The 24,521-nt window shown below is 40.1% G+C and overlaps 1 protein-coding gene across 3 annotated transcripts; it reads right to left on the reverse strand.

Moving 5' to 3' along the window:
* Window positions 1-897: 897 nt before the first annotated feature.
* Window positions 898-9,496, reverse strand: LOC309704683 (uncharacterized protein). 3 transcript variants are annotated; one of them, XM_082530035.1, is made up of 9 exons: window positions 9,462-9,496; window positions 9,256-9,291; window positions 8,846-9,157; window positions 8,245-8,559; window positions 5,387-5,674; window positions 4,983-5,270; window positions 3,330-3,647; window positions 2,457-2,591; window positions 898-2,372 (listed from the first exon to the last, which is right to left on the reverse strand). In XM_082530035.1, the coding sequence occupies exons 1-9, from the start codon at window positions 9,466-9,468 to the stop codon at window positions 2,056-2,058; spliced, it is 2,016 nt and encodes a 671-aa protein (XP_082386161.1). In that variant the 5' UTR covers window positions 9,469-9,496; the 3' UTR covers window positions 898-2,055. The 3 variants fall into 3 exon arrangements, with proteins under 3 accessions (XP_082386161.1, XP_082386162.1, XP_082386160.1); XM_082530036.1 differs by having other exon boundaries at window positions 4,983-5,177; window positions 9,256-9,294; XM_082530034.1 differs by having other exon boundaries at window positions 9,256-9,294.
* Window positions 9,497-24,521: the final 15,025 nt, after the last annotated feature.

Consider the following 24,521-nt stretch of genomic DNA (forward strand, 5'->3'; position numbering starts at 1 on the left):
CTGGTGGGTAAAGTTAGACTACTTTTCAATATATCCAGCGTTTCCTTCCTTTATGCTATGCTAAGCTAACTAGCATATGCTACATGAGTATCTTGGAATTTTTCTTTCTAAATATCTTTTGTGAGTCAGGCTGTGTGCTCTGCGTACATTTTAATTTATCAGACATTAAATGACAGCCAACAAGTGACCTCAGCAGTTGCTCAGAGCTGAGCTTGTATTATAAACAGAGTCTGTCTTGTCTCAGGTTACAGGGCCTCATCACTGAGGATGAGCTCAGAGTGCTAACATTTCCACACTGTGTGTATGTGAGCGCTGCTTGTGAACATTACAAGGACCCTGTGTCACATGTATTTGTGGCTTTGTAGGCATCAGACTGTCAGATCATTGGTTCAAACCAGAAACAAGTTTGAATGTGATTGGTTGGTACTCTTGGTACAGTCTGCTGATACAAAATGCCAACTAATTATCTTGATGTGTGTAATGGCTGTAAAAGGTTTTATGGAGTTAAGTATTCTGTCATTTTAAAAAAAGTTATTTAAATTCAGCTCTCTGGTAACTTTAGGCATTGTGCCCGTTTATAATGAAGCCAAAAGATCTGTTCACAAGAACAAAGATATACAGAAGAACACATATGGAATAATGTTCAAGTCAGCTTTGAATCATCGGGGCTGCTGCATAAATAAAGAAGTATGTCAGTAAACCAAAGGATGCCAAGGTCAGAAATAGAAGTGGAGACTCTGGATAGCTGCTGTATCTGCATCTCCAAATGACTAAGATATTATTACACCACCCAGATCAGCCTGCTTATTATTCATGGCTCTACAAGAACATCCAAATTAAGACCAGTCAAGGTTGTATTAATGTGAGTGTCTGCAATAACATCCTGATGAAACTAAATATTTTGTAAGAATTTATTCAAAGTATTTGCAGGGTGTTTATAACTTTACCAAAATATCAATACATAATTTCTGGTTTGCCTTGGAAAAGTATTTGAGTATCATGCACAGAGTATAATGTAATGTTGACGTGTACAGTAGCATGCAACATAAAACCTTTTTTATTTTATTTTAGATATATACACCAAGAAAATAGAATAATATATGAAGATAAAAACAAAAAGCATTGAAAAACAATAATTCAGGCTCAGACTTGTACATTTTAAAATGAAGCCAACCCAGATTCGCGTCCAAGATCAAATATAAAATACAGTATGACTCAATAAAATGAAAAAAAAAGTAAAGGTTCAAAGGAAAGGTTGTTTAAAAGAATGTTTCCATCCATTACTGATGCACTCTTTGTAAGATTATAAAGGGTGAAAAAAAGTCAAACAGTTTTTTGAACCTAAATTGTTCAGTGGTGTTTGTCAAAGGCTACTTGGAATAAGAGGATTTCAATATGTAGGGTAAAAAACTAATGTTTTCTTACAGTGTAAAGAAAATGTTTTAATGTTAGAGGAAAGGATAACCTTAGAACGGTTGACATCACCCATTGGTTTTAGTCCCACTATAAAGCTTCAAGATGAGCAATTTTGCCAATTTTCTCCTGATATTTTGAAACTGGGCATCATGAACAAGGAGCAGACATGACAAGAACCTCAGGGGACAAAGCCCAATTTTAACGATACACTTCGATAAACAGTTTTACGATCATTTGAGCCTCCCCCCACACACCCTTCACATTTAGCTTTGACATGCAGCCTGCAGAGATCCAGAAGGGGAACCTTTAAATAAGAACCGATATCAAACCCACAGATCAGGATATTGTGAAGTCAGGTGACCACCAAAGGCATTGGGCCGAAGATGATTCCTTTAACTTTCATGCCACAAGGAATCGAAAATAACTGTAATTTAAAAGTACTTATAGTACTTCAGTTTGGACCACATAATACAAGATTAATATCTAAATACCATTCATTATATCAGGGAAATATTGTTACAAAGAATGGTATATTGAAGAAATAGAACCCATACGACACTGGTGAACATTTATTGGCCTGCAGGTATTTTCGGTGTGGTTGTATTTTGGATGTTTATGCGATTCAGGTTGTTATGAATGTTAATAAACTGGTGATGGAGGGGATACATTCTCAAAGACATCTTCTGCATGACTAGTTTTCTCTTCATCATCATCTTCTTCCCTGTGATTGTCTACAAACATACAGGCCTCTTTTGGACATCTGTAATAGTCACTGGGATCTGTTTCCTTAAAATCACAGTCGCCATCATTCACTGGCTCCTCATAGTCATCGCTCAAGTCTCCATCCTCTCCTGTAGCTTCACCTTTTATTTTTTGATGCAGATCAACATTCACATAGACCTCCTCATCGCCCTCATTGTCTCCCCACGTGTAGTCATTCCCAACTTGGACAACCACTGAAACACACGTAAAGGAAAACAATGTGAATATATAGTTAAACTTGTAATCATTTAAAATTGTGTCTCTTGGTGAGTACACACTTTGAGTTTGGATGAGAGCTGCAGGCTGCTTGTGTTGTCGTTTTCTTCTGAGGATCAGCCACACCGCTAAGAGCAGCAGCAGGAGCAGCAGCAGGATTACAACAGATACAGAGGACACCAGCGGCATCAAAGACACTAGGAGGACAGCATTTGTCTATTAGAACACATTCTGTCCCACTGAAATGAACTGCTTCTCATTTAGGTTGTTAATGCAGAGCAGGGATGTCAAACCCATTTTACAGCGGAAGCCAAATACAGCCCACACTCATATTAAGTGGGTTGAAACAATGAAACTCTGTCAGTGTACAAAAGTTATTGTACATTTAATCCCTGCAATATTTCAATATAAGAAAAAGAAGTGCAAGTTCAACAATATGTCTCAGTTTTTCTGTAGTATACAATGACAAAACCCAAACTTTTTTATTTAATTGTTTCTGTTACTTAATTACTTTGATGTAGTAATGAATGACTGTGGGTGAGATCTTTGTCAGTAGGACAAGCTAAAAAGTCTATGAAAATTCAGATAAAGTCTAAAATTTATGCCAGATTGGAGTCTTTCCCATGTCGATTTGTTTGACATCTCTGGTCCAGAGCATGTATAAGCAAATACAAATAGCAAAGGATTGCTTTGCTAGGATATATTATCAGTTGTGCTTGTTCCTGTTTCTGTTCAGTTTTGTTTCTATATCAGAACTGCCTTCTGACTTATACCTGCTTCTCCTTTTCTTTCTTTTTAAATGCATACACATTTAGAAATTAACAGAATGAGAGACGTCTGAGGGAAAAATACTGCCCAGTAGAATTGCCAGTGATATTTATGATTCTTCTTTCTTAGTAAAAAATAAAAATACATATATTTAACAGTGTACTTACATTTAATGATGACAGTAATCGGTGCAGTTTCAGCAGATCTGAATGTCCGTGTGGACACTGTGACCTCGTACACACAGCTGTAGTTGCCCTGCTGTTCATACTCAGCTACAGGGAAACTAAAGGAGGCTGAGTTGTTGACTGCTGGCTCTGTGAGGTTGGAGTCAGAGAAGCTGAGAATAAAATGTCCACTGGAAAATGTGGAGTTAATGGAACAGGTGAGGACAAAGCTGTAACCCCTGGTGATTTGTGCACCTTCAGGACCCCAGACAAGTCCTGCATTAGGAAACGTCAAGGAGATGCTGGGCCGCTGAAGTCTCACTGTGTGAAAACAGATTGAGATTAAGATCATGATTTTCTTTACTTTGTAATGTTTAAGACATTTAAGTGCAGCATTAGTAACGTATTACTCAATGCTTTTAAAGATGAACTGAACTGTTTGTGAGTGTGTTAACAGACACTTTATTATCATACTGTAATTCATGGTTAATTCAGACAGTTACTAGTTGTTAAGTATTTTGTGTGACGAGTAAAGGGACGACTTGCCTTATAAAGCATTTAGAAAAAAAATGAAAGTAGCTGAAGACTCGAACAAGTCTCAGCTATCTTCACAACAGATAAATGACACAGACAAAGAACAAAGACATACAGGACATGTAAATATTTATTGCCAGTTACAAACATAATCCCCCCGAGGTTTGCAAAATACTGACATGTAGTTAAGACCAGAGTCTAAACCATAGTTTGTAAGGTGGATTTAGGAATAAAAGATACACTGGACAGCTGGAGCCACAGGGTAGCTTTGCCTCATTATACTAAGACTAGTAAGGTGATCACAAGGCAATAGTGAGTTTTTCAAAGAGCTTCACAAATATCAAGTATCCCTCATGATACACTGATACTGCAAGGAAACCAGGAGGAACCAAACATGCAGGGAGAACATGCAAACTCCACAAATAAAGGGTGTGCTAGATGTTGGGGTCAAACTCAGGACCTTCCCACTGTGAGGCAACAGTGCTAACCACTGCACCACTATCCTCACTTTAGAGAAGACCACACAAAATACTTAAAATACACACAAAACTAACAACTAGCAACTACCTTAATTTACAATAAAAAAATAACCACAATTAATACACTCACAAAAATCGTAATCATATATATACATATATGTATATATTTGTGTGTGTGTGTCTCTAAATAATAATAATAATACTTAGAATTTCTGAATTAATCATGAATAAAAATTTAAATCTGTATTTATAAGTTACATACTAATGAGGAGTAGTGCTTTATAAATGATGAGTTATGCACTTACTAATACTTTACTAACAGTGTGACATTATTTTCAAGTGTTACTGTTTTTTGTGACCTGGTGAATGAAATTCCACCATTGACTCTTTTAGGCCCCAACTTAACATTTAGCTCTTTTTAGCTGCTAAATGCTCCACAGTGTGTAATAGTTTGTTTCCAGTAGTCTGTGTTTAGTCCTCAGTACTGTGGGCTTTGAGAGCATTTTGTCAGGCAGTCAGAAACTTTATAAAACAGCAACTGCTGTTATAAATACTAGAAATAACTACTGCAGTATCCTCTTATATACATTGCTATTAATTATTGACTATCATACATACTACATGCTATCATTTGTTTTCTTACCTGTAACAGAGAGCCTAACAGAGTCACTTGTTGGGGAGTAAAATTGTTGACTTGGGCCGCTTTCCTGATACTGACACTGGTACAATCCCTCATCATCAAAGTCTACTTCAGGAATATTGAAGGTAGCAGAGTTTGTGTTTGAGTTTTGGGTCCTGTTGAATGAATCTGATGTTTTCATAAGAATGAATGTTCCACCTAAAGTTTGAGTTGACAATGAACAAGTGATTCCAATGTTTTGACCCCAGGTCACCACACCAGCAGGACTGATGGAGATATTGGGTTTGCTTACTGAAAAGAAAAAAACCCAAACAATATTAAATATATTGGTAGTTGAGTGACTACCCTTTGATTATTTATAGAAAACAAATGCAACATGGCGTTCAGGAAAGTGTATTTCTTCTTACCAGTAACAGAGATTCTGACAGAGTCACTGAGGGGGGAGCTGAATGTGTTACTTGAAATGCGTTTCTCATACTGACACTGGTACAGTCCCTTATCACTGAAGTCCACTCTGTGGATATTGAAGGTAGCAGATCGGGATCCTGTTTCAGTCTGACTGAAATTACTTGAGGTTTTCTTGAGGGTGAAAGTTCCATCTAAGAACTCAGATGAGACGGAACAAGTGATGCTGATATTCTGACCCCAGCTAACCTGACCTTCATTTACAGAGATGCTGGGTTTTGGGAGACTCGCTGAAAAGTCCAAACAAAAAGAATAGTGTGAGTTTTAACAGATCACAAAGTCAAGCTACACCGATGTCCTCAGCTAATCCCAATAACAATCCATATGGCTCAACTGATACCAGTTTACATATCCAACTAGCAATTCTCTTTACAAATGGTAAATGGCCTGTATTTGTATATTGTTTACACGTCCAGTCATCCACCCATTCACACACTGATGATGGCAAGCTACATTGTAGCCACAGCCGCCCTGGGGTGCACTGACAGAGGCGAGGCTGCCGAACACTCGTGCCACCAGTAGGCAATGGGTGAAGTGTCTTGCCCAAGGACACAACGACTGAGACTATGCAAGTCTGGGCTCGAACCGGCAACCTTCCGATTACAAAACTCTTGAGCCACGATCGCCCCACAGTAACATTTAGTGACATTCTCACTGCAAGCCACTTTGCAACCCACTATCACATCCACTTTATTTTTTCAAGCTTTCTTTCAAGAATCAATATCATGCCTGCTGGCATTGTAGGCTGTTCTGTTTTGTTCTACAATGGGCTGATATTGCTGCTTTCCCCACATCTAGTTTTAAAAACGTGCAGGGAAGGTGTCAATTGCTGGAATTGAGCCAAATTAACAAATCCCTGCAGGGTTACATAACAGTTATTCTTTTGAGTGTCCTCGATAGAAATTAGGTCTAGATGCTAAATTTACAGTCGAAGCTTTGACCTAACTCGAACATCTTGTTTTGAAACTTCACAAACTTCAGTGAATGAAATGAGAAAATCACCATGATCAATGACAGAATTTGCACCGGCAATCAAATATGTGTGTGTGTGTGTATATACATATATATACACACACACATGTAAATGTTAACTGCAAAAAGTCACTAATGATTACACAGTCTTTAAAATAATTTGGAGATGGTGTTTTTTTCTAGTGGAGCAGCAGAAGGATTGACTGTATTAAAACAGCAGCAGCAAGGACACTAAAACAGAATGAACACGTTCCATTTTTCCTTAAAATAAATTTCTGACCATCGGTGTGATGTATTTCTACTTATTTAGTTTGTCAGTCTAGAACATGTAGTTTTCACCCAAATCAGCTTTAGTTCCTCTTTTGCAAAAACCCTTCGGTTTCTCTTACCACCAAAAATCTGCAGCACTGATGAACTTTGACTTAGAATATTTGGCATTGTTGCTACATACACACGTGCACACACACATATTTATATATATTCGATATATATATTCTGATAAACAAAGAAAGGTAAAGGGCAGCTTATGACAGCATAGAGTATAAATTTGTTAGAGCTGCTTGTTTTCATCGTCCATATTGACAAGCTTTGAAATCCACTCTGTTCATGTTTTAACCTCTGTTATATTATCTTAAGGAAAATGCAGAGCACACAAAGAGGCATGCATGCATGTATTAAAAATAAAAAGAGGGAAATACAAATGTAAAATACAAAATTAAGGCAAGGGGGAAATGAGAGGTGAGCAGGAAGAAAAATCTAAAATCTGAAAAAATGTTAAGACATAAACATAAGTGACAGCCTTAGCAATGTTTTCAGTTTTTGAGACATCTTACTCCAAAAGGTCATAGACTTTAATAAGCAGCCCACTCTTCTACTTCTTCTTCTTCTCATCATCATTATTATCATCATTATTATTATTATTATTAACTATTAGATATCTTTTGCTTTGAAGAGATGCAGGGCAATTAATATAATCATATTCCACTGATCCCAATATAATCAGTTAGGATTACCAATTAACTCAATATACATGTCTTTGGGAGGAAGCCAGAGTAGCAAGAAACAGCCCACACTATCACTGGAAGAACATGTAAGCTGTGCAGCATCAAAGTGACACTTTCAAGTAGTAATCACATGTTGACATTCTCTACAAAAAAGGATGTAAAAAAACAAGTATGTGAAACCCCATTATAATGAGATCTCCAAATGCTAACCTTAGCCGAGCCTTAGCTAATTCACAAATCAAAACTGAAGGAGTGAGGCTGTACTACGCTGATCTATCAAATAAAATTAATCTTGAGTTTATCACCTACAAGAAGCATCTGAAATCTCAGACATACCATCATGAGTTAGCATGAAGCTGGAAAAGTAACCTGATAGATGTTAGACATTCATCTGCTATAATAACTGTCTTTAAATAAAGGGATGTCAACATTATACTAGTTAGAGGAAAGTTAAAAGACTAAAAATAAAGCACAAGTAAAGAACAACTGCATGTCAGTTCATGTGTAAAAATTTAATTAATTGAAGGAGTTTGTCCAGCAGAAGGAACTGAAACCAAGTGTGCACAAATGAGGGCCAGACTTTAAGTTAACTAACATGATGATGGATGACCTGATGAGATCTGCTGGTGCTGACCACTCGACTGCTCCAGCTCCACCAGATTATGGTGGAGCTGTGAAGAAGACTGTTCACAAAGCTGTTGCTATGTGAACGTACTTATTTTTAAGCTTTACTCGAGAGTTCATTTATTTTCCATAAACACTAAAAATGTTTAATGAGTAATAACAAAGAAAACAAATATTATAATTTCAGTGTTTCTGCTCACCTGAACAGACGACACCCGCATCTTCACCATGTCCACAGTTGTGTGTCCCGAATCCTCTGTGCTGACACTCAGTTAGAGAACTTTCACTCCCTGAACAGGCCACATCATCAAGCAAGATCTGTCCACTTCCTTGACCAAAAAGGGCAGATGAAGTGGCACTCAGGGCTGTACCACAGTCTAAGGATCTGCAGACCACTTCAGCATCCTCTAAGTCCCAGCCATCATCACAGACTGTTCCCCATGCACTACTGTGGTAGATTTCTACTCTTCCAAAGCACTGACTCAACCCAGACTCAGATAATCTGATATGGGCACCTAGTCACAGGAACATTTGTTTAAAAAGTGTTAGTGTTTTCTTTTTTATTGTTTGGTCATGCAACCATCACACACATTTACCAACAATAATGATTATGAAAGATAACATACTTTGTATCATTTAAATTCTGAAGAAACCAAAAGAAAGCCAAAAGCCAATAACCCAGCCCAACTTTCCTTCTTGCCATTTAGTTTAGCTCAGTTATAGTGACTGGGTCACAGAGTTGTTCATCTAAACAGAGAAAGATACATTTATTCAGCACAATTTATTAGAACATTATCTCACCTAAACAGACAACACCAGCGTCCTCGCCATGTCCACAGTTGTGTGTCCCAAATCCACTGTGTCCACACTCAGTTATAGAGCTTTCGGTTCCTGAACAGGCCACATTATCAAGCCAGATTTTCCCACTTCCTGGACCAAAGTCAGCAGATGAAGTGACCTTCACCGCTTTCCGACAGCCCAGCTGTCTACAGACCACGTTGGCATCATTTAAGTCCCAGTCATCATCACAGACTGTTCCCCAGGAGCCACTGTGATAGATTTCAACCCTTCCAGAGCACCGAGTGGACCCAGACCCAGCTAGTCTGATCTGACCTATCAGCACATAATATAAACTGTATATAATATTGTCCTTTAAAAATAATTTTTTTTATATTTAAGCATGTATGTATAACACATGAGAAGACACTGACCTGCTGCAGGTGCGAGAAAGGCAAAGATGCAAGAAACTACTGAAGAAGAATACGTGAGATTACACAGGACAAAGGTTGGCAAAAAAATAAATAAAACAAATATAATGATGAATGTTTGCATTGAACACTGAGACTTAAAGACTGTCTCATGCTATCTCCGTACAACATAAAGAAAAGTATTATACATTATAGAAATTATTGCTTACCAAGCATCAGAAAGTGAAGGATGTTTTGCTGTGTGCCTGCCATGACTGACCACAAAAAGCTGCTTCATGTCATTTATGAGAGCCAGGCGACAGTAAAACGAACTTCCCCTTCAGATTTCCGGTGGGTTTTTTGTGGATTGCTGAATACCATTTGCAAACATAATCCTAATTTCTAATTTAGTCTCTTAGTTGTTGCAAATCATCACAGTTTGAATAGGACTGGAAACAAATTTGCAACAGGTCTTCAACACGTTATCCATGAGAACAGACACTGTCTCCATCTGGTGGTCACACTGTAGTATTAACCTAGATTACAAGTTACCTCGATCGCTTTGATTTTCCTCACACCAGACTGTGTTTTCTGAAGTGTGTAATGTACAGTTTAGCAGAGGTAGAGCTTTTGTTTATTGCCGGTGTCGTGCCAAGGTTGGTATCCCCGACAAAATTTGTTTCCCCTGCGTGGCAAGCACGCAATGGAAAGAATTTCCAAATCACTGACAAACAGTATCACTCATTCTTGATTTTTAGTTCAGATGCACTTCTTATTATGACTTATTACTCCGAAATGTTTGAGTTGTAGCTCTTTGAAGTGAAGTTACACTAGGAAAAAAAGTAATTATCGGGCAAAATTTCTTTGATTTGTCAAAAATAATCCTGTCCGATAAATGAACAATAAATGTATCATTTTCTGATTGTAACTCACAAACTGAACGGTAATGTAACGACGCTCATCTTTCAATTTTTACTAAAGTAAACATCACTACTTCATCTAGTTGGTTGTAATGCAGGCAGAGTCAACCAGACATACTCCCTACGCAGGGGAAGCAAATTCTGTCGCTGATCCCTACCTTGCCACGACACAGGCAAACTGGTGTTGTGGCGAAAAGTGAATTCCGGGAATTTAAACGGTTATGAATGACATGTTAGCCTATAATCTGCCAAACATAAATCTAATGAATCATAAAAAGTCATTTTGAGCCAGGAAGAATATTCTCAAGGTACTGAACACCGCCACTGGTGCTCAGTACCTTGAGAATATTCGGGGGGTGGCATACTGGGCTTAAACCCGGGTTGTTTTTTTCAGAAGCCCGGGATCTTTTGGAGTATAATTTTTTTTCATAGTTAGATGCCTGGCTGACAACTGTATAAAGCAAAAAACTACACACAATATTCGAAGCACATAGTGCACACTGTGGGAATTTATGACTGTGCGTAAACCCCCCCCTAATATTGGTATGATCCAAGCTCAGGCACTAAGCGGGGCAGGGCAGCTGCTGCTGTGGCACACCTGTGGATGCATATAAGGCAAAACACAGAGCCTGTTTCTTTGACATGGGAAAATCAAGAGATGTCAACCAAAACACCAGGAAAAGAACTGTGGAGCTCCATAAGTGTGGCACAAGTTTGAATACAATTTGGTGCCATTTGCAATTAAGAAATGCAGATAGTTTCTCTCTTTACCCTAAAGTTAACAAATATTTATCATGTACTAGGATATTTATCAATCTAAAAAAATAAACATTTAGTCTGATTTGATGTTACAATTAAAAAAGTGTTTTTATCTGAAGAGTGTGTAAATATCTGGTTTCAAGTTCAAGTTCAAGGTTCTTTATTTGTCACATGCATAGTTATACAAGTATAACACACAGCGAAATGTAGCCTGACACGCTCCTCGACATGTGCAAAAATTGGGGGGGGTGTAGAGGAAGAACATATATATATATATATATATATATATATATATATATATATATATATGTATATATATATACATACATACATACATACATATAGTATATACACTGGGTGAATGTGCAGTAGTAGCAGCAAGCAGGTGAATTCTGTACATTAATATGAATAGACATCATGCCGGCTCGGACGTCGCCCGGATCAACAAGGTCCGCGTCAGGTGTTGAGGAACCAGGGCTACTGGAACAAGAAGGCATCGGTGGGCAAGGGACGAAAACAGGGCGTTGTTGGAATGCTACTACGCAAGTAACCCCGGCGGAAGGGGCTACATGAATAGGATGAGGGACCTATGGATTCTTCGATACCCAACATCCACAATGACGGCGAAACAACTAGTAGCTCAGTGTTCCAACATTCGAAAGAAGATTGACGAAGATTGACGAGGTACAACACAAATGCTACGGCAAGGAGGAGTCAGGACGCCAGGTCAGGGGGGCGATATCATCACCCCCACCCGAGATTGGGTACATAGCCCCAAGTGCGATAGGAGAAGGATCGTTGAGTGCGAGAGGAACTGACCTGAAAAATAGGATCATGGCCAAGCTTGAAACCTGGATCCCCCGTAGCCGGTTACCAAGATTACGTGAAGTACCCTCAGAAGGTCTGCTAGATGATGTTAATGCAGCACTACGGGCAATACCTACAACCACGATTACCGACACTAACAAGCTGATCTACAATACGGCAGCAGTGATCAGTGAGATGCTTGGCTACAAGTTGAACAGCCACAAGGGGCAGTACCCTCCATGGAGAAGGAGGCTAGAGGGCAAGATCAAAGTAGCACGGAGGGAGGTTAGCCAACTAACGGAGTTGCAGAAAGGTGCGACGAATAAGGTGCCTAAGAAATACAGCAAGCTGTCCATACCTGAGGCCTTGGAAACTGCCATGCTGCTCACCATCGCTGGCACAGAAGCAATAGAGGTCTTCAACACTTTTGTGTTTGCTCAGCCCGAGGACAAAGATAACTTTGATGAAGTCATGAAGAAATTTGACGAGCACTGTCTGTCAAAGAAAAATAAAACATACAAGAGATACGTCTTTCGCTCACGCTTACAGCATCAGGGTGAGTCATTTGATACTTTTCTCACAGACCTCAAGATCAAAGCTCCGTCCTGCAATTTTGGTGATCTCAGAGACTCTATGATACGAGATCAAATAGTGTTTGGAACTAATGAGAAGAAGCTCCGAGAGAAACTGTTGAGAGAAACAAAACTAACGCTGGAAAGTGCTATAAAGATAAGTCAAGCCAGTGAGCTAGCACGACAACATGTACTGACTTTTAGAGAGCCTGTTCAAAGAGCAGCGCAACAAGAAAATGAGGCAGTGAACGCAGTGTCGATTAAAAGAAAGCCATGGATTAAATTCAAAAACAACGACAACAAAAACAAAACATTGTCACGGTCTGGCTGGCAGACCGTGGGGATGTGGGGAAAGGAGGACCCAAAACGCAGACTCTGCGATGCAAACAGTGCTCTTTATTTACAGTGAAAAGCTGTAAACACAATAACTCCCCATTGCTCCCTCGAACCCCGTGTGCGTGCTTCCCTCCGACGTCTGTGCTCGTGCTCCCCGCTGTTGTGTTTCCGCACTCCCTGTGCGTGCTGCCTTTCTGGACCACTCTTCCTCCTGCAGGGAAACCATAGAAGCAGCCGTCAACACTAACCCTCAGCGGGCATATACGAACGGCACAGACATATGCTGACACACTAACTTGGTACGATAACTCAATGATCCCGCGCCGGTGGGAGCTCCAACACTCTCCTAAGTAGCTCCCCCGACGAGCCTGATCACCAACAGGTGTGGCAGGAACTTCAGGTGTGGCCCGTCCTCCCGCAGGGCCACACCCATCAGGCCTGCAGGTGGCTGTGCTCCATCCTCCAGCCACACCCGCAGACATAGACACGTGCACAACCACACCCTGTCTATACATACGAGTGGGACACAGACTAACACAGCATTGTGGAGAAAAAACACACATCACCAAATAATAATCATACTAGCAACAACAACAGTCAAAACTGCTCACGGACCCCCGAGTCCTCCAGAGCCGGGTCCGTGACAAACATGTGACAATGAAATGTTCACTTGCAAGAGATGTGGAGAGAAACACAGACCAAAACAATGTCCCGCATATGGAAAAAAATGTGCAAAATGTAAAGGACAAAACCATTATGCAAAAATGTGTCTCTCCAAAAACAAGGGACAAAAAGTACACACTGTGCAGGACGACACAGATGACAGTGATGATCTAAGTGAAACATTTTTCATTAAGATGGTGTCACATGAAGAAGATGTCAATGCACAGTCTTCAAGACATAACACTGGCCAAAGTGTTAGTTCAGTCACAGATGATAAATGGACTGCTCCACTGTTAGTCAATGGCCATTGGTAACATTTAAAATTGACACAGGGGCCAAAGCTAACTTGATCAACGAGAAGGATTTCAAGGCACTGACTGAGAAGCCTAGAAGATTTACAGAGAAAGTCACGCCGCTGAGGGCCTACAATAACCAGCCAATACAAACAAAAGGTGGATGCAGACTTAAAGTGACAGCAAAAGGCAAACAGCATAACATTTTGTTCACCATCGTGCCTGATGGACACGAGTCACTTTTAGGAGATAAAACATCTGAGGACTTGGGACTAGTAAAGAGGATCTATCAGATTAATACTGACGCCATGAAAGAAGCCTAACAAGGCAAAAGACTGGAACACCAAGGGCATGAAGGAAGTTCAGACATTATCAGTAAATTTCCTTCAGTCTTCAAAGGACATGGAACATTGCCTTACACCTACAAAATCCAGCTCAAGGATGATGCCGTGCCTGTGGTGCATGCCCCAAGGAGAGTGCCTGCTCCATTACGGACAAGTTTGAAAAAAGAGCTTGAAAGAATGACTCAAATGGGTGTCATTGAACAAGTGGAAGAGCCCACAGACTGGGTGAACTCTTGTGTCAAGAAAAAGAATACAGGTGCCTTAAGAGTCTGCCTTGATCCCAAAGATCTAAATGAAAACATTAAAAGAGAGCATTATCAGATCCCTAAGAGAGAGGAAATAGAGGAAATAATGAGTGAAATGGCAGGAGCTAAGCTTTTTAGCAAACTGGATGCATCACATGGATTTTGGCAGCTGAGGCTAGACCCAGAAAGCAGCCGGTACACTACCCTTAACACACCATTTGGGCATTACTGTTTCTCGAGGCTCCCATTTGGAATTAAATCAGCACCAGAGATCTTCCACAGGGCAATGGAGTCCCTGATTGAAGGGCTGGAAGGCACCAGAGTCTACATAGATGACCTTGTAGTCTGGGGAAATACAAGGCAACAACATGATGAAAGGCTGGAGAAACTTTTGTGGAGAGTTAACAAGAATGGACTTAAACTGAATAGAGACAAGTGCCTCTTTGGTGTTTCAGAGATGACCTTCTTGGGAGATAAGGTTACAAGTGAATGGGTGGAACCTGATCAGTCAAAGGTACAAGCCATATTGGATATGCCAGCACCCACTGACAAAAAAGAGACTTTGGGCTTAGTGTTTGGGTGTGGAAAATTTCACAGCTATGTATATGGATTACCAACCTTTACAGCAGAAACTGATCACAAACCTCTCATCTCGATCAGAAAAAAGAACCTCAATGACATGTCACCCAGAATTCAGCGCATGATGATGGTGTTGCAGCGCTATGATTTTGAGCTGATCTACACGCCTGGGAAATATATCGTACTCGCGGATGCATTATCCCGAGCGCCAGCACCAAGTGGTGACAGGTTAGTCAGCACTACAGCCGAGGAGGCTGAAACACATGTAAACATGGTAACTGCCTCACTCCCAGCATCAGATGTCATGTTGCAGCAAATTGTACAGGAGACAACAAAAGATCCAGTGCTGCAGAAAGTATCCCACCTTATACAGAATGGGTGGTCAAAAGGAGTCTGTCCAGGGTTCTACTCTGTGCGAGCTGATTTATGCATGGCTAATGGGCTGGTGCTGAGACAAAACCAGATTGTCATCCCTCAATCCATGCGGAAGGACATGCTTCAGCGTATCCATGAAGGACATCTTGGAGTGGAGAAATGTAAAAGGAGAGCAAGAGGAGCAGTTTACTGGCCAGGCATCAACAGGGATATTGAGGAGATGATACAGAAATGTGAAACATGTCTCAAACATCACTACAAACAAACAAAAGAGCCAATGCTGGCAGCAGATCTACCCACTGCACCATGGCAAAAGGTAGGCACGGATTTATTTCATCTGGATGGCAAGGACTATGTTTTGGTGATTGACTACTATTCTAATTATCCAGAAGTGGCACAGCTTTCCAGTACATCAGTACAGTCAGTCATCACACACATGAAGGGCTTTTTTGCCAGACATGGAATTCCACAGTGTGTCATCAGTGACAATGGTCCACAATATGACTGTAGAGAATTCAGTGACTTTGCAAAACAATATGGATTTCAACATATCACCTCTAGTCCCTTGTATCCCCAAGCGAATGGACAGGCAGAAAAAGGAGTCCAAATAGTAAAGAGATTGTTCAAAAAAGCAAGAGACAGTAAGACCGACCCTTACCTGGCTCTGCTAAGCTACAGAGCTTCATCCCTGGAGTGTGGGGCATCACCTGCTGAGCTACTCATGCATCGCAAGCTCCGCACCACACTTCCACACATTTCCAAGGAAAATGACAATGCACATGACAACAAGCTGACTGACAAAAGGATGAAACTCAAGCACAGACAGAAAGGGAACTATGACAAAACTGCAAGGCGTCTGGAACCGCTTCAGGAAAGAAATGTTGTGAGGATTGCAGGTCCAGATTTCTGGGACAAAAAAGCAACAGTTCTCAGCGAAGTAGGGCCCAGATCGTTTGCTGTTCAGACAGAGAATGGACAAGTGTTAAGAAGAAACCGGAGAAGTCTGTTAAAGACACAGGATGTTAAACATCAGGACACAGAGACTGGAACTGAACAACGAGGTGCTAACCCTGTTGAGCACCACAGTGACCTTCCCCAATGTCTGAGATACTGAGAAGGTCTACCAGACCTAAGAAACCTACAGAGAGGCTCATAGAAAAAGTGTGAACTGTTGTGGTAAAGAATTGTTAAAAAATAATAATAATAAATCACAAGTAAATAACAGATAATAATTCATTTAGAATAGTAATTGTTCACACTTACTTGCGACCTGCTGAGTTATAATGTATTATTGACTGTTCAAGTTGTCAAAGGTGAAGAGTTCTAATGTGCTTGAAGGCTGTATGGGATTCATTTGGTTCATTCTGGAAGATGTAATGCATACATTTGGATTTATTTTGTTTGACTTGTGCTCCAACTTTTGGTTATAAAAAAAACACTACTGAATGTAGTTTGTTGCACAATTTATAACATGTTGAATGTTAGACAAGAATGTTCAGATGTTACAGAGTAACAGTTCTCTTTGGAAATGTGCTTATTATAACACCAACCTGTTTGGAAAGGGGATGTAATGATAGCTGCTATTGTTGAAGCTACCCACAGGGGGCGCTCTGGAATCCATAAGATATACAGAATAGAAGAAGTGATCGTTGTAGAAAAAAAACAATAAACAGCTAGCTGAAGCTAGCACCAGGAGCAATTCTTGATGTTTTATTCATAGAGGAATAAGAACATTACAAATATGACAGTGTATCACGAAAGATTGATATCAAACTGATCACTTGACCCATATTACGTTACTTGCTATTCAAGTGAATCAACAAATAGCGAAATGAAAAGCCGATCAACAACAATGCTGTTTCTTTAGAGAGTCTTAGCTTACATGTGTGTTTATTTCATATTTTCAGTTGTTACCCTCCACGGCTAAATAAATCGGTTTCAGTAATGCACTGATATACAAGAATGGACATAAGGGGCTTCTTTCAAAGAAAAAACTCTGGTAGTATTTTATATATTATGCTTTGTATGTTATTCAGTAGGGGAGACCAGGGATAGTTGTAACGTGGGTCAGTTGTAACACTTCCAATTTCTCCAATCAGGGCTAAGTTTCAAATGATGTGACTCATCCTGTGCATGCCCAATTCAGTTCTGCTATCACATGTGAAAAATCAGCACATTTTGTCAAACACAGACAATTTAACATGAAAAAAAGTAATTTGTATGCCAAAAAGTAAGTTTTTCTACTTTATTTCAATTTGTAATAGCATTATCTGCTTTGCAGTTAAACTCATCAAACTTAAATTGTGTTATTTGTATGTCTATGGGGATATATTCTGTGTAAGTCTTTAGTGCTAATGTTTTAGCCGTTGGCTGTAATGTTAGCTAGTTCATGGCTATAGGAGTCTGGGTCAGTTGTAACAGCAACAGTCTGGGTTAGCTGTAACAATAATGCAGATGTTACAACTTACCACACTATTACTTTAACTTATATTAAACAAGTTGGGGCAACAACATCAGCAGAGAGAGGTTCACTGGTCGCTTTTGTATATGCGGTTAATGCCATTGGCAACACAATTCCTCCACTGTTTGTGTTCCCACACATACATTATGCAGACCACTGTGTCAGAGATGGACCAGTAGGAAGTACTGGTAGTGGAAATAAATCAGGATGGGTGCAAGAAACAGATTTCCTCATCTTTCTGAAGCACTCTGCAAACCACACCAAGGTAAGCCATGATAAAAAGTAATGGAATTGCGATGCTGGAATTGCGATGCTTCATTGTTATGTTCAAAATTGGTGCAAGAGTTGTAGGTTATAATGCCCACTGAGCCAATGAGGCCAAACTCAAGGAAGACCAACCAAAATTAATGAAATATTCAGTTGCAGAAAATTCCATAATTTGTCTTTTTTGGGGGGTTGGAATATGTTCAAAAGCTGGATTTCTGCATTCTGTCACACACACACACACACACACACACACACACACACACAGCTACATAAATGGATGTAAGTGCATTCATGTGTTGAATAAACAAAGATTACATGTTAATGTTTTGTTGGTACCCTTATTTCATTGTGTTACATTTTACCCCAGGATATGTTACAACTAACCCAGACTATGGGGTTAATTGTAACATTTCACTCTTTGTGTTTGAGACCATACCATGCAATGGGTAATTGTGCTGCAGAGAAAATAGCTGCACTATTTAATAGCATTACATTTTGAATCCACTACCTTAAAAGAGCTTCAATTTACAGACAGAAATGTCAAAAATGTTACAACTATCCCCGGTCTCCCCTATATTTCTATGCAAAACAAGAGGAATTTCAATACACAGTTTAAACCAGATATTTACATACACCTTATTTTTTTTACAATAACATTTTTTTACTGTACAACATCAATTTAGAGTAAACTTGTTTTGTTTTGGATAAATAAATATTGAAATATCTTTTGAATTAGTTAAGTGTCAGAATAAAGAGAGACAGAGCTGTCTATTTTTTTATCACTTTGATCAAATTTAGGAGTACATATACGCTAAGTTTATTGTTAATTAATAACAAAACTCCAGACGATTCCATTCTGGGCTGAAGAAGCTTCTGATAGGTTAGTAGAGTCCATGTGAGTAAATTGGTGGCACAGCTGTGGATGCATATAAGGCAAAACACAGAGCCTGTTTCTCTAAAATCAAGAGATGTCAACCAAAACACCAGGAAAAGAATTGTGGAGCTCCATAAGTGTGGCTCAATTTTGAATACAATTTGGTGCCATTTACAATTAAGAAATACAGACAATTTCTCTCTTTACTCTTAAAGTTAACAAATGTTTTTTATATTTATCAATCTAAAAAAATAAACATTTAGTCTGATTTGATGTTACAATTTAAAAAAAAGTGTTTGTGTTTTGATCTGAAGAGTTTGTAAATATCTGGTTTCAACTGTATATTTGATGATTGTCAGCACAAAGAGGGAGAGAGAGGAGAATGAGGACAGAACAGAGATGGAACAAGAGCAGGTGAGACACACATGTTAGTCAAATGGTTGTTTACCAAAAGTATCACCGTATCATAGGTCCTCATGTATCTCGTACCTAGTGTTTCTTTTTAGGTTTGCTATTTTTCAAATTCTACATTTATTAAGTTATGCAGGCTTGTTTGCACAACAAGATAAGATAAGATAAGATAAGATAACCTTTATTAGTCCCACACGTGGGAAATTTGTTTTGTCACAGCAGGAAGTGGACAGTGCAAAAGTTATGAGGCAAAAATTAGAATACAATAAGAATAAATACAGTACTGTTACGTCCCCCCCACCACGGCGGAGGCAAAGGCAGGAAGGAGACAGCAACACTGGACAACCACAATCAATGAAGGAGGAAGACCACAGAACAGTTAAGTATCAGGCAGGATTTATTGGGTGCTTGCCTGGATAGTCAAATTTAACAACAGTAAAGAGGTGGGGGAGGAGGACTGGGCGGTTGATCCAAATCAAAGAAAGTAATAAAACAAAAAGGTCGGTAGCTTCCAGGGCCTAGCCTAACTGAAAGAAAAATGCAAAACAAAAGGCCTACCTAGCTACTCGATAAAAGTCAGTGAAAACATACAAGGGTGGCATCAACCGCATAACCTAGTGTGACTAACAGAGTAAAATCTACAACCAGTGTATAGGGTACCCCGGCTTACCTGTCCAGCCTCCCACCACACACAACATAAAGATGCCTGTTCGCAAATGTTTGTCAAAGCAGAAGCCAGCAGCCACCAGCTGGCCAGGGAGCGGCTCATTTGTAGTGTTCCTTGGAGTGTGAGTGGCCAACTGAGCCCAGTCCAGCCAATAGACACCTGCCAATCAACTTCGAACTGGCCAATCAGAGGAGGCCTGACGCCTGAAAGATGAATAGAACACAAAACAGAGTACAAAAGCAAAGCCACACCCCTTGGCACGTAACAAGTACACAACTGTACAGAATAGAATAAAATAAAATACTATATACAGTAGAATAAAATAAAATAAATATACAATAAGATAAAAATAGAATACAAATACAAATACTATATACAACTGAGTAAAAATACAACGATGACAGAAAGGATTATTGCACTTAGTGTTATTGCACATGTGTGGATGTGTGTGTTTGTTCAGTTAAAGTCTTTGTTGTGGAGTCTGACAGCAGTGGGGAGGAAAGACCTGCGAAATCTCTCCGTCCCACACCGTGGGTGCCGCAGTCTCCCACTGAAGGAGCTGCTCAGTGCTGTCACAGTCTGCTGCATGGGGTGGGAGATGTTGTCCATCAGGGATGACAGCTTAGCCGCCGTTCTCCTGTCACTCACCACCTCCACTGGGTCCAGAGGGCATCCTAGAACAGAGCTGGCCCTTCGGATCACCCTGTTCAGTCTCTTCCTGTCCCCAGCAGAGATGCTGCCGCCCCAGCAGACCACACCATAAAAGATAGCAGAAGCCACAACAGAGTCATAGAAGGTCTTCAGGAGTGGGCCCTCCACTCCAAACGACCTGAGTCTCCGCAGCAGGTACAGCCTGCTCTGCCCTTTCCTGTAGAGGGCGTCTGAGTTATGAGTCCAGTCCAGTCTATTGTTCAGATGAACACCAAGGTACCTGTAGCTGTCCACAGCCTCAATGTCCATACCTTGGATGTTCAGTGGTTGCAGTGGAGAATGCTTGTGCCTGCGGAAGTCTACCACCAGTTCCTTGGTTTTACTGGCGTTGATCTGGAGGTAGTTCAGCTGGCACCAGTCCACAAAGTCTTGGGTCAGACCTCTGTACTCCTTGTCGTCCCCATCAGTGATGAGGCCGACTATTGCAGAGTCATCAGAGAACTTCTGCAGGAAGCACTGGGTGGAATTGTGGGAGAAGTCTGCAGTGTAGATGGTGAAGAGGAACGGAGCCAGAACCGTTCCCTGTGGGGCCCCCGTACTGCAGACTACCCTGTCCGACACACAGCCCTGAGTCCTCACATACTGTGGTCGGTCGGTGAGGTAGTCCAGGATCCAGGCAGTGAGGTGATGGTCCACTCCAGAGTTCACCAGCTTGTCCTTTAGAACCGAGGGAAGAATGGTGTTGAAGGCACTGGAGAAATCAAAGAACATGATTCTCACAGTGCTTCCAGCGGTCTCCAGGTGAGCGAGGGAACGATGTAGGAGGTGAATGACGGCATCATCCGCTCCAATGCCAGGCTGGTAGGCAAACTGAAGTGGGTCCAGTGATGAGCTTATTAGGCGCCGAAGCTGAGCCAGGACCAACCGCTCCAGGGTCTTCATCAGGTGGGATGTCAGAGCCACCGGCCTGTAGCTGTTGAGGTCCTTGGGGCGTGAAGTCTTTGGCACTGGTACAACACAGGAGGTTTTCCAGAGCTGTGGGACTCTTCCCAACCTCAGGCTCAGGTTGAAGAGGTGCTCCATCACCCCACACAGTTGGTCCGCGCAGGACCTGACGACCCTCGAGCTGATGCCATCTGGACCCGCTGCCTTCTTGCCATTAAGCAAAGGTATTACACATAGAACACAAAGTAACATTGTAAATCAGTCTTTGGCACAATATCGGGATTATTTCGTTATTTATTTATTTATTTTTGTGTTTATGCGAACAATATGCCTGATTTGCGACTTTCTGCACTTCTATTGGTTGTGCGAACAAACGTCACGTCACTCCGAGGTCAAAGTTCAACACGGCAGCGCTCCTCAGCCAGCACTTTTTATTTTATTGTTCTATAAAAAAAAAATCAAATACTGTATTAAGTTTATTTTTTACCGGTAGTTAACTGTAGTGTAGCCTACCATTTCCACACGTAGGCGTTAAGTGCACTGGGCAGCTCAGAGTATAAGATATGATTTCCTTCTTGAGCTGACATACATTACACAGTGCAGGAGAACGATGATGTCATTCTGACATTATAAACAGTTAACAGTTTGCTTATTTCTTCCGACACTTTACCACTAACGTATACACAGTTACATGCACTACATTAGTTTGTGTTAGCTAACATGTTGTGAGGGGATCGTCAGTCGGCCACCGTCAGAACAACAACCGGGGCTGTGTCGGTGGCTGTGTATGAACGCCACCCATTTTTCTGAGTGAAATATCCGCATAAACATTCATTACAGCTTCTCTTCTCCGCTGTACTAAGTGTAACTTACTTGTACACATCAAATATATCAGTGATATTGGCAGGCGGCTAGCATCTGTAACACAGCTCTGCTTAACTGCCTTGAAAAACTCTGAAATAGTAGAACAATAAAATAAAATGCAACGAACCCATCTGGGATGATCCTGCGATCAACAACAGTTAAAACGTCAATTCACCTAGTATACTGTAACATTGTGAAACACGTTCATTCCTATATAACATTATAAGCTAACAAGCATGCTAACAGCTAACCGTAACTGTACCGTAACTGTTTTCCTGTAAAAATAGGAGACACCAAACTATTTCTCTTTTTTTGTTACTCACCTTCTGCTCTTCCATTAATAAAATAGCATCTTCGGGGACCCCTCGGCCACGCAAAAAGTCACTTATATCCACCATATTTAGTGAATTAGTTCTCCACCTGCCAAACTGGACACGCTGTCACTGAAGCTGGAAGCCTGCAGGTGCCCACCTCAAAATTCTGAGATTAAAGTCAGAATTCTGACTTTAATCTCAGAATTCTGAGAAAAAAGTCAGAATTCTGAGATTAAAGTCAGAATTCTGAGATTAAAGTCAGAATTCTGAGAAAAAAGTCAGAATTCTGAGATTAAAGTCAGAATTCTGAGATTAAAGTCAGAATTCTGAGAAAAAAGTCAGAATTCTGAGAATAAAGTCAGAATTCTGAGAAAAAAGTCAGAATTCTTTTTTTTTTTCCCAGTGGCCCTAATCCTCTTCCGTAGATTGTAAATAAGGTGAAAGAAGTCTCATTTAAATTTCTACATAAATGTTATCCAGCCAGTCACTACATGGTAAAATTTAAATGAGACATAAATACTAATTGTACTTTCTGTGGGGATCATCCAGAAACCGTGACACATCTTTTTTGGTACTGTTCTTCTACACAAAGATTCTGGAAGGAATTTAGCTGTTTTGTTATTGTCCATATTTTAAGGGAGTTTTCTTTACGATGGGAAAATGTTTTATTCTGTTTCTTTAAGTTCCCCACGGAGAATGATAAATGTTTTTTTATAATAAATTTGTTAATACTTTTAGCTAAATTTTTTATCCATAAATATAAGTTTACTAATAAAACACCATATCTGCCATTTGTTTAAGGATGTGGAATTGTACAATCAATATCAGACTCCACCAACAAAAAGGCTCTCAAAACAATACATGTATATGTGAATTTTTCCGTGTATTCATATAATTATTACTTTTTTCTTTTTACTGCTGATTTTGTGTGTTCACTTTCTGTTCTTTTGTATACTTCATCTGTTTGTATGTTGTATACTCGTTGTTTGTTAAATAAAGTTCTTTAAAATAAAATAGAAGTTGCAGTCAATTTTCCGCAACGTAACTGAATTTACAGTTATGTTTTCATTTTGTCATACTGCAATAACACAATTGATGTAAAATCAGACAAAAAAACATACAATCAGAGTAGAAAATGTTATATTTATACTGTAACAACCACAAACATGTTTAATGAATCATATTTCATAACTTTAAATGCAAATATAAATTGTCAATTTTAAAATCCTATGCACAAGTTTTGCAAACAACAAAGTTATTTGCATCCATTTACCTTTTACCTTGATTTCAAACTATTTACAGAACAATCAGCTGTTCTGCATTCAATAAGATGCCACACAAATTATTTGTGCCACTCCAAATAATTCTGTCCACTATAAAGGAGAACATCACAGCCTGATACCTGCAGGTCTGACGGCAGCAGGTGTATCACTCCTTTTTCTACATGGACTGTCAGGGTTCCTGGGTCATTGACCCAGTGATTTCAGTTTGTTCATGTTCGGTTTATTTTGCCACATCAATGTTGTTCTCACTTCCTGTTTTTCCCGTATCAGCTCGTCTCTCATGTCGTTAGCCAGATTATGTTCAGCTGTGTACTCACCGGTCTCTCATTATCATCCTCATCAGTCTGTGTATTTAAGTCCTCAGTTTCCTCCAGTTCATTGTCGTGTCATTGATGTTATGTTGTCGTTTCCGCCTGCGTTCAGTATAGCCAGCCATTCAGTCTTTCAGCCAGAAGGTCCTTTTGTTCCTGCGCTGTTTATCCACTCTTCATAATAAACCATCTTCAGTTCTTAACTATCCACAAGTCCTGCGTTTAGGTCACTTCCTTGCCTCCACACGACACAAATCCTGACAGCGTGTGCGCATACCGTGTGTGTGCATGTGTGTATGTCTCTGTGTATATGACTTCCCGTCTTAAAAAAGGCCATCTCCCCACACCC

Source organism: Aulonocara stuartgranti (genome assembly GCF_965226115.1).
Source record: "Aulonocara stuartgranti genome assembly, chromosome: 4".
NCBI classification, from domain to species: domain Eukaryota; kingdom Metazoa; phylum Chordata; class Actinopteri; order Cichliformes; family Cichlidae; genus Aulonocara; species Aulonocara stuartgranti.

Bases quoted from the DNA above. Each gene is read 5' to 3' on its own strand.
- LOC309704683 (XM_082530034.1), bottom strand. The intron at 9,158-9,255 runs GTCAGTGTCTTC...ATGTGCTGATAG, and splicing joins CTTTCTCGCACCTGCAGCAG to GTCAGATCAGACTAGCTGGG. The intron at 8,560-8,845 runs GTGAGATAATGT...TCCTGTGACTAG, and splicing joins CGCTGGTGTTGTCTGTTTAG to GTGCCCATATCAGATTATCT.